This window comes from Mesocricetus auratus, unplaced genomic scaffold (genome assembly GCF_017639785.1).
Source record: "Mesocricetus auratus isolate SY011 unplaced genomic scaffold, BCM_Maur_2.0 Super-Scaffold_100676, whole genome shotgun sequence".
In the NCBI taxonomy this organism is placed as follows: Eukaryota; Metazoa; Chordata; class Mammalia; order Rodentia; family Cricetidae; genus Mesocricetus; species Mesocricetus auratus.
Window position 1 is genome coordinate 53,836,760 of NW_024429266.1, and position 10,582 is coordinate 53,847,341.

The 10,582-nt window shown below is 51.9% G+C and overlaps 1 protein-coding gene and 1 long non-coding RNA gene across 2 annotated transcripts; both read right to left on the reverse strand.

The window, feature by feature from the left end:
- Positions 1-270: 270 nt before the first annotated feature.
- Positions 271-3,350, reverse strand: Phlda3 (pleckstrin homology like domain family A member 3). Its single transcript, XM_013115842.3, has 2 exons — positions 2,503-3,350; positions 271-915 (listed from the first exon to the last, which is right to left on the reverse strand). The coding sequence occupies exon 1, from the start codon at positions 2,947-2,949 to the stop codon at positions 2,572-2,574; it is 378 nt and encodes a 125-aa protein (XP_012971296.1). The 5' UTR covers positions 2,950-3,350; the 3' UTR covers positions 271-915; positions 2,503-2,571.
- Positions 3,351-8,492: 5,142 nt separating this feature from the next.
- Positions 8,493-9,873, reverse strand: LOC121136865. Its single transcript, XR_005874037.1, has 2 exons — positions 9,757-9,873; positions 8,493-8,909 (listed from the first exon to the last, which is right to left on the reverse strand). It is a non-coding gene; the product is annotated as an uncharacterized LOC121136865 (long non-coding RNA).
- Positions 9,874-10,582: the final 709 nt, after the last annotated feature.

Genomic DNA, 10,582 nt, shown 5'->3' on the forward strand with positions numbered 1-10,582 from the left:
ATACTGGGAGGGATCGGAGGGGTGAGCAGCAGGTGCTGTCTAACTCCAGGTCATGATTCCTCTGCATCTCCCCAAGTAGGAATGGTTCCTAATGCTAACCACTAAGGAAGACTTCCTCTATGAATGTGTGCATCTGCATGTGTAAATGACAGGGAGAGAAGCCAGCCCAGCAACCAGAGCCGCTTCCCAGGCTGGCAGAGGCAAAGAAGTAAAGAGATTCTCCAAGCTCTAGGTGTCTGTAGTTAAATGAATTTCACTCAACAGACGAGGTAGTTACTACCCACATACTGGGCATCTTCATTCTGGAATAGGCATGAAATGGTAATGGCCAAACCCTTACCCCACCCCCACCACCTCCAGGCCCAGCACCAAAGTGAGGAGAGGGCAATAGAGTGTGCAAAGAGAGGGTATGGATGGGTGGGGGGGTCCCAAAGGACCTAAGCAGCAAGAGACCCCCAGGCACAGGCCTCATGCCCAGCAGATCCCATCTGCAAGCTAAGTCCATCGGCTGTCCTAAGGTAGGGTGGCCATCTTCTGGATCCCAGGCTATCCTCCTGAGTTCTGAGGCCTTGACTTAGCACGCCATGAGGAACTGCTCTCCTTTGGGCAAGTCTCAAGGCCAGGGGCCAAACAGTAGTCTGCAGAACCCAGAATCAAGGGCAGGATCAGTGGGAGGGGCCTTGATGCCAGGTAAGCCCCAAGGGCTCCATCATGGCGCATGAGGCCAGGCCTGTGGCTTGGAGGTTCACCAGTCTCCGTGTCCAGGAGCTGAATCTTCATCCTCAGCCCCTCGCTGGCTTCTGCTCTCCATGCCCGGCCGCTTGGCTCCTTCCATGATATGCTTCTCCCGAATGCCGGTAGTTTCCGCTGCATCACATGTAGTCAGGCCCCAACCAACCAGAGTGGACAGAGAGGCTGGAGGGAAAGAACAGTGGTTAGGACAGGGCAACAGTTGATTTACTGGCAACTGGGTGCCTCATGCCAGGCCTTCCCTGCCCTTTCTACACCAGAACAAACGACAATAATGTAGCCACTCCTGTTACCCACAGGAAACAGGTTTCAGGTCGTGCCACACAGATGCTAACTAAATTCTGGGAACTTCTTTCTATGACAGGGTGAAGTTTTTGCATATAACCTACATACAGCTCCCATATGCTTGAAGTCATCTCTGTGTTACTTTTAATACCTAACACAACGTAAGGTGTTACATTCTACTGTTTGGGAAACATTAACAAGAATAAAAAGGTCCGTGATGGGATAACATTTTTTTTTCACCTAGTTTTGACCAGGGATGGACTGAATCCACAGATGGCGACCAGGTAGACACAGAAGGCTGGTAACACACTATGAGGTGGAAACTGCTCCCTCTAGCCCTACTCTGAATCCTAAGGGATCAAGGTGGACCCATTCATAGCCCACTGGGTTTACTTTTTACCTGCTTTATTACAATGTGTGGAGGAGGGGCCGTCAACAGGCGTGCCAAAGGGGCTGCAGCATTAGACGGACCCCCAAGCTCGCCTGAACTCTGCTTGCTGGAACAAGGAAGAAGGAAGGGGAGGAGGATGAGGGGGTCGGCAGGGACCAAAGCTTCCACTGGGAAGTTAAGGACAGAGTTATATAAACCCCTCCTTGACCCAGCTCAGGTTCCCATGGGGAGGGAGTGGTATCTGGGGAAGAGGGCAAGAAGGCTAAATGCCATGGCTTCTAGGTTCTATTCCTGGTCGCTCCCTTGAGCCGTTCTACCCACAAAGCAACCCTCCAACCTCTGTCTTACTGCTCAAGAAGGATTAAAACATCACAAATAATCCACGGCCTCGCTCTTCTGGCTTTGCCTCCTCTGGTCGGTGGACCCTGGCCTGCACTCGTGCTAGGCAGGTAGACAGGCCCATCATCCCTGGAACTCATGGCCAGGCCACAGCCCACCTCACACATCGCTTGCTCCCTTGCCCTCCCAATAGCTCAGCCCTAGGGCCCCAAATCCACATTCAAGAATGAGTTGTTGAGCGGCTGGCTCAACCCAGCCCTCCACTGAGGTCCCACGTGGGGAGCTGGGACGCCATAGTTTTGTGCCCAAGCCCTTATAACTCCTTCGATAACTACAAGATGGTGAGTTTTCACCTCAGTTCAACGATTAAATTCTCTGACATGCATTCATTCTGGGAGAGATAATGCAGGAGCCCTATCGTATGTCGGGTGGCCCACAGGCCCACCACATGAGTCAGTGCTCAACCAGTCTCTGAAAAGGCCGGTCCCACCTGACAGGCCCTGTCTTCCTCTCAGACACTGGGTCGCATTAAGGAGCCTCCTGCCTGACACCTTAGGGAAAAGACCAGCTCTGCTCCCTTGGCCTGAGGCCCAGGCTTCCCAAACAGTGTTGGGATCCTACCCTGTCGGCCCCAGCAACTTTCCCTAGGGCTCTGGGGTGGAAAACAAAACCCCTGATTTTCTATGGAGGAGTGAGAAAGAAAGACAAAATAGAGGGTTCAGCGCTCTGGGGCTTACCTGACACGTCCTCTGGGCACGGAGGTGGTAGCGGTGGGGGCATGTCGATAAAATGGTATGCCTCGTGGTTTAGGACACGAGGGTGCCAGTCCCAAGACTCTGCCGGGCCCGCACGGTCTGGATGGCCTGTTGATTCTTGAACTTGACCAGGCCCAGGGTGATCTGAGCGTTCCAGCCGGGGTCTTCGAGGGGGCAGCGGAAGTCGATCTCACCCCCGCCCTCGGTCACTAGGGTGAAGTAGATGTGGCGCCCGGTGCTCTCCACGCACTCCACGGCTTTGATGCGGGCGAAGCTGAGCTCCTTGGGCCGGCCGCCCGTGCCCTTGGCCTCGAAGAGCTGCAGCCCGCGCTCGGTGAGCACGCAGCGCTTCCGTTTCCACAGCTGCAGCAGCCCGCCGCTGCGCTTCTCCAGCACGCCCTCCTTCAGCACGGTCGCCGCCGCCGTCATGGGCGTCCCCGAGGTTCCCACAGCGCTGGAGCCCGCGGCGGTCCCGGCTCTTAAGCGCCGGCTTCTCGCGCCCTGGGCCGGCTGGCCTTGCTCCCTGTCTAGCCGAGCCCGCGGCCCGGGACGCCTTGCAGACGACAGCGGCGCCGGGGAGACGCGGGAGGATGCTGCTCGCTCGCCGCCCGCTGGGGACCCTGCGCGCCGCTCCGACCGCCGCGAGCCTCTGCCGGGTGCCCTGCGCCTCTCCGCCCGCCCGCACGCCCGCTCCCCTGGGCTCTGTGTGCGCGCTGGGAGGCTGCTGGCGGGATGTGCCCTTACATGTTCCGCCGCTCGCCTCCTGCGCCACCCGCCCGCCTGCCGCGCATTCCTGTCCCGCTGGCCCTCCCCTCTGCGCCGCGCACCCGCCCGGTCAGGGCCCCCGGGGGCGGAGCTGCAGCGGGGCTCCAACACCCACCGCCGGCGCGGCCCCGGGAGGGGGCTGCTTACTCAACAGCCAGGCCTCCGGCCTGCTGTGGCCTTTTCTTAAGACACCCCCACCCCATTCCCGTTCCCCGGCCTCACACCCGGGACATAGGAAGAGAAGTGGGGAGGGCCTGATGAGAAGTCGGGGAGAGTGTCCGCTAGAGGAGAGAGGTCACTGCTAGCCAGGGGTTTGGCCTTGCTTGGAGATAGCCGCGTGACATCATGGCACGGTGGACGTCAAATACCCGCTGTGTGCTTCTCAAACCGCGGGAGTCCTGGTCTCCTGCCTCTGCCAAAGCTAGTGTTGGGTTCCTCCACCATCAGGAGATGTCTTTCTGCTGTACGCATAGGCTGGGGACAGCTTGGACGATCAATCCTCCCACGTTTACCTGCTTCAGCTTAGGGCAGACGTTAGAAAAAAGCCTGTATGAAGCAGGGAGAGATAAATATTGATGTGCCACTCACGACTTTACCATAGTGGGAAGTAGAGACACGTGCTGTGGGCTTCGGGTGTCCCACGGTTCTCTCCCCAAGCACCTGGAGGTGACCAGCACCCACTTGGAGGACCACGCATTCCTGGTGCAGTTAGTTCTCAGCCTTGTGACTTCTCTGCAAATTCCACCCCGGAGAATGGGCTTCTCCCTGGACTCCAAGCTGAGGGGAGACAGGCTTCTCTCCGTTAGTTTCAAACCTCTCTTCCTTGCTTGCAATCTCTCCTACCTGGACAACGGCTCTAACCCTTTGTGTTTCCATCTATTAAATGAGATAACTCATCGATGCTGATCTAGGAGGACTGAGTTAAGTTTGAGACCATTTGTGAAAGACCCGGGACAGACCTAGCAACTGAGTTATTCCTCTCTTCCTACTGTCTTCCGTTAGAAAAGGTTAGAGCCCATTCCCTGAGTTTTCAGTCCTCTTTCTCCATGGCTCTCCTAGGACCTCACGTGGCCTTCTGGGTCAACTCCTCCAGGCCAAAGTTTCTTAATTACCTAGTCATGGATAATCAATGTCTGGGACTCATGACACATACTGCGACAGAGAGAAGACCCCTTTGGACTCACACCTCATATTTCTATCCTCAATGAGAAAGTATCATGGACAGGGAGGGTCCCTTTGTGAGCCGGGGGTATCCTCCCCTGCAAAACCAGAACAGGTGTGGGGGGAAACGCTATGGACTTCCCACCCATAGTCCTGTATGTGGAGTGCACCTACACAGAGTCTGTCTGTCCTTCCCTCCATCCTTCTCCCTCTCCCTCACTCCCGACCCCCCACTGCCACTTCAGGAGAGAAAATGAATAGACCGTGCCTCTGGGACCCCTGTCTGCCAGCCATGCCTTCCGGTGGCTTTTTCCCATTTTTCTTCTAGGGTCCCCTGAGTTCACCAGGCTGGCAGAATCCTGCCTTGGCCCAACCTTCTCTCCTTTAGGAAATGGGGTGGGGGATGAAAGTGGCGATGTCTTCATTCTGTCCCATCTCTCAACATGCCCTCTCTCATTCATGCTTTCTGTAGCTTCTGGATCATCCCCAAGACTTAAAAACTTACAGAGCCCTCTCTCAAGTTTAAACTCTCATGAGAGATAGTTAATCATGTTTTTGCTCACTTTTTCTCATGAGGAGGAAAAAATGAGACGGTCGAGTCAAACCACTTAAACAGAATCCGAAGCTCTGTAAGCAGACTAGGATGTAAATGGATGGTGGTCGACAGGACCAGGAATCTGCTGATGACGTCACACTGCCTCTCCACAAACACTGAGCCCTTCTAATGCATGGCATGGCCACCCACACTTCTTACTCACTGGCTGGAGGGCTGGAGGCTTCTAGACAGTGGAGGAAGGAAGGGAGAGGGCAGCAGCATTGGGTAACGAGAGAGTGGGCAGAGAGGCACAGGAAGAAACTCAGAGGGGCACACTCTACTGCTGGGAGGGTCTCTGCCCACCAACAAACGGTTCTCTGTACCACTGCATCATCCTAACGGCCTGAGTCTGCAAGGCTGTGGCCTCCTGGGGTTAGGAAGGAGGATTCAGCTGCCCCAGGACTGGCATCTTTCCTGGAAGCCACCTGAGGGTTCCTTGGGTCCAGGCTGGATTAATTGACGATTGGGGGAAGTTTTTTGAGAGCAGAGCGTACAGGGTGTCATCGCTGTCAGGGATCCAGATCCTTTGCCAGGAACAGGAACTACTTCTCAGCCTGCTCAGGCCACTGGCCGGGGACAGATTGAGCTCCGGGATTTTGACTGGACTCTTATTGGCTTGTTGACTCCACATGGGACAGATGGACAGAATGTCCCCTGTAGCAACCCAGAGCTGCCACCTCCCTTTGCCCACACCAAATAGAAAGCTGATCTGCCCTGTCAGGCAAGCTGAGTCCAGCTGCTTGGGACTGACTCAAAATGCCTGGGAGGAGGGGGCAGGGAGTAAGTCGAGACCAGCTCTAGCTAGTGAATGTCCCACTTTGCACACTGTGAGGGAAGGAGGGGGCGGCCACAGCTGGGGGAAGAGCTACAAAAAGAAGCATAGGTGGCATTATTTTTAATGATTTATTTTATGTGCATTGGTGTCTTGCCTGCATGTATGTCTTGTGAGGGTGTCAGGTCACCTGGAACTGGAGTTACAGACAGTTGTGAGTGACCAGGTCCTCTGGAAGAGCAGTCAGTGCCCCCATAGCTGGTTTTAAAAATAATTGCACTTATATTTTATGTGTTTGTATCATGTGGGGGGGCACATGTGAGGGGGGCATATGTGAGGGGGGCATATGTGAGGGGGGCATATGTGAGGGGGGCCATGGAAGCCAGAAGAGGGTGTTCCATTCCCTGGGGCTGGAGCTCCAGGCAGGAGTGAGTCATCTGACATGGGTGCTGGGAACCAAACTCAGGTCCTCTGAAAGAGCACAGTGTTCTTAACTGTTGAGCATTCTTTCCAGGCCCAGAGCTACTGTTTTGTGCAATATTTACTTGAGTAGATTAAGTCAGGGAGTAATACACTGCTAGGCAAAGCAGCAGCAGTAAGGACAGTTTTGTCAGCAATGTAGAATGAGGCAGGCAGAGGCAGACCTGTAATAACTGCATTTGGGAGGAAAAACCAAAAGAATAAAAAAGTTCAAGAGGCGGTGATGGAGCATGCCTGTAATACCAGCAGAGACAGGCAGATCTCTGAGTTAGAGGCTAGCCGGGGCTACAGAGTGAGTTCCAGGACAGCCAAAGAAACCCTATCCTATGTAGTCTATATAGTGAGTTCAAGACCCACTTGGATACATGAGACCAGTCTAAAATCAAATCTAAACAATCTTTCAAAAATGGGATATGTATTAACACTAAAAGTTTTAAACTAACCCAGGTATGATGGTACACACCTATAATCCCAACACTCTAGACACAGGAGGGCTGCCACAAGTTTGAGTCTAGCCTGGTCTACATAGAAAGGCTAGGCTAGGCTACATAGTAAGATCCTGTCTCAAAAAGCATAAATAAATAAATAAATAAATAACTACATAAAGTGAAACTCCTTTGCTGACGATCCATGAAAGCCTTCTCATGGCACAGGGTTGGGATGATGCCAGTGATGCCACCTGCCCACCCGCTGGCCAGCACCAGTGGTTGGAGACCCGCTCTAGCTTGCTGACCTCTCCCTCCTTCCTGATGACCTTTGCATGATCACTCACTGCATCACCACCTGCTTCTTCTCTACCTCCCTCCATTCTTTGTTAGAGTACTACCTTCTCCATGAGACTGCTCCCCAACACCCTGCTTCACACTTCCACCCACTCCTCCAAACACAGACACGTCATGTTTCCCTCTCTGTGTGATGCCTGCATCGCCCTCTTCAGCCCTGTTTTTCCATTTGTCTATTGTCTGGCCTCTACTAGAATGTAGGCTTTATACCAGTGAGAGTTTGATATTTCTTCACCCTCACAACTCCAGCATCTAGGATGTTGCTTGATTCATAGGATGTCCTTGGTAAACATTTGCTGATGAGAGGACTAAATGGCAGAATGTAGCCAAAGGTTGGGAGGTGAAACAGAGTAATGCTTCCACAAGCTAGGGAACCAATTAAAGGAGTCTAAATATACCACCTAACGTAACAATGAAACTAGACCTGGCAGTTGGCTTCTGAAGTGCCAGCTCACAGGAGACAGAGGCAGGAGAATCGAGAACTTCAGACCAGGTTGGGCTATACAGTGGCTGCAAGGCTGGCCTGGACTACATGATGAGTCTACTTTATGAGACCACGTGTCTCATAAAGTCTAAACAAAGGTGAGCGGGGTGGCTCAACCACTCAGGGCATTTCAATCAAACCTAACAGCCTGATCCCCATAATCCACACAGTGGAAGGGGAGAACCAGCTCCTCCAAGTTGTCCTCTGACCTCTAACCACACACACTATGGCATTCATGCACCTCCCTCACCCCCCCAAAACAAATGTAAAGATTAAAGACTAAATAGTTAGCTGGGCGGTGGTGGTGCACGCCTTTAATCCCAGCACTCGGAAGGCAGAGGCAGGTGGATCTCTGTGAGTTCGAGACCAGCCTGGACTACACGAGCTAGTTCTAAGACAGGCTCCAAAGCCACAGAGAAATCCTGTCTCGAAAAAAAAAAAAAGAAAAAACAAAAAAAAAAACAAAAAAAAGAAAGAAAGAAAAGAAAAGAAAAAAACCTCAATAGTTAATAGCTCCTCTAAGAAAGGATGGAGAAAATGGTTTTTCTTTTCATTGTTCATCCTTCTATCTCATATCCAATGTTTTCAATCCTCTACCGATGTTGCTTCCTTTATAAATCTAGTTAAGTACCCAACACATCAACATTTATATAGTTAAAAATGATTCTGAGTAGCTGGAGAGATGGCTTAGTAATTAAGAGCACTTACTGTTCTTGCAGAGGGCCTGGGTTCAGTTCCCAGCACCCACATAGTGGCTCACAGCCATCTGTAACTCCATCTCCAGGGAACTCAGCCCCTCTTCTGGCCTCCAGAGGCTTTGAGCACATGTGCTACAGACATGCACTTAGACACACACACACACACACACACACACCAATAAAATTAAAGAAATATTTTTAAATGAAACAATAAGAAAGCTGACTAAATCCACAGTTGAGCCGGGAATATTTCAGTATTGGAAGCATAACAAGCTGTGAAACATGACCCCACATGAGCTGAAGCCCTCCTCTGCTATGCAGGTTAAATCTGGCAAGGTCCACACTGCTGTGTGACGATACGTTGGTGGGCTAACCTGAAGATGCTTGCCACTTGTTCTCCTTTTTTAGTTTTTGGAGACACGATCTCCCCGTGTAGTTCAAGCTGGTCTCGCTCTTGAGAGCCTCCTGTATCAGCTGCTCTGGTGTTAAAACTGCAAGCACATGCCACTATATCCAGCTTACACAGAGATCTCTCAATGAAACTGAAAACCCAGGGCTGGCTTGAGAGCAGGGTTCGTTTCAAATTCATTCATGGAGGTTGCTGTCTTCAGGGCATCTGTGAGCTTCTCTGAGATGGGCACAGCAGAGTCTCCTGCTGAGGGAATATCAGGATCAAATCAGAAAGAACTCCCCACCCCCTCCAGTCTCAGGAAACATAAAGAAGCAGTTTTCCTTCTGCACCTTGGGTACCTGGCCCCTAAGATTGGAAGGCTTTCTTCAGATGCTAGGGATAGATGCTGATGATTCAGTAGGTTTGGTTTGGGACCAGAGAATATGCATTTCTGGGTTTTTGAGATAGGGTTTCTCTGTGTGGCCCTGGCTGTCCCGGAACTCATTCTGTAGACCAGGCTGGCCTCAAACTCAGAGCCTCTGCCTCCTGAGTGCTGGGATTAAAGGTGTGCCCAACGAGTTATACAGGGTTCAGAGCAATGGTTCTCAAAATGTCCAGGACCAGCAGCATCAGAAATGCAAATTTCAGGCTCCATCCTAGACCTACTGAGTCAGAGCCCTGGGTTTGAAGCTGAGCAAGCGCTGCGTGTAAATGAGTATGAACCACTGACGTAGAGGAGGGAGCACTTGGCCAGGAGGCAGAACACTGAAGATCTGCACCAGCTCCATAGCAATCTGACAGTCACCCCTCTCATCACACCTCCGCTTATCAAGTGTGAAGTGAAGGCTGTCAAGCTCTGTTTTGTGAAGTTAGTAATGATTTCCAGGAAAGCCTGGTTGGTTCACAGGGCCTCAGGAACTCCCATGTAGGTAAGAGAAGAGGCTCATTGTTGATACCTCTTCAGCCGGTTCCTTTTTCCTAATTCATCAGAAACAGGTAGCTCACCTGCACGGGGCAGAATGAGTCCACCCAGAGTCCTGCCCCACCCTGGCCCTCTCTCTGTATTCACCTTCCAATTCGTAGGTCCCTCCCAGCCCTCCTCTCTTACCCCAGCATGTCTTTCCTCCAGACTTCTGATCCCCTTATTCCCCTTTGATGTACAACCCTTTTAGTTCAGGGCTTTGGGGTTTCCTCCGATCTCTGTGTTTTTTGAAAACTGGCCCAAGTTTCAAGTCTCTAATGACTTGAATTTAATGGGCACTATTGCAACAGACCTCAAGTGGGCAGCAACCGTGTAGCTGACCAGCCCGGGCATGCTCCTAGGCCTGTCTCTCTTGCTGGAAATCCCCTCCCACGCTCAACCCTTTAATCACTTTCCAACCCAATAACTTTCCTGATTCACCAGGGATCCCTTTCGTCTTGAGAGCGCCCACTGCCCCTCTCTGATGGGGCTGAGTCTGGACTTGAAGGCATTTGATCCCAGCTTGGGTCTGACAGAGATTGGATTTGTGGGCTCAGGGTTCAGGTTAGGGCCTGCAGAATTTTCCCCTTTCCCATGCCATCTTGGCATCTGGATACCTATGTTGCAGAAGCAGAAAGGTTACCCCAGAATGGCCCTCCGGGACACTGGACCACAGAATAGAGGTATTACCAGAACAGACTGAGGCCTAAAGCAAAGAGCTTTCCCAGCCTGCCAGCTGGGCAACTGTGAACCTATCCATTGCTTTCTGGTTCTTAGCTTTCTCTTTTAATAACAATAATGTGCTTTGAGTCACAGTGCCTCAAACCACGAATCCCAACCCTGTATGGGATTGTATAACTGTACATACTGAATATAGGGGTTGTGAAAACTTTGGTAAGATTAAAAGGTTTCTGAGCATTCAGTGACCAAATGTTAACTCACAGTCAAACACGATACGAATCTGTGGCGTATC

Bases quoted from the DNA above. Each gene is read 5' to 3' on its own strand.
- Phlda3 (XM_013115842.3), bottom strand. From the start codon at position 2,949: ATGACGGCGGCGGCGACCGTGCTGAAGGAGGGCGTGCTGGAGAAGCGC.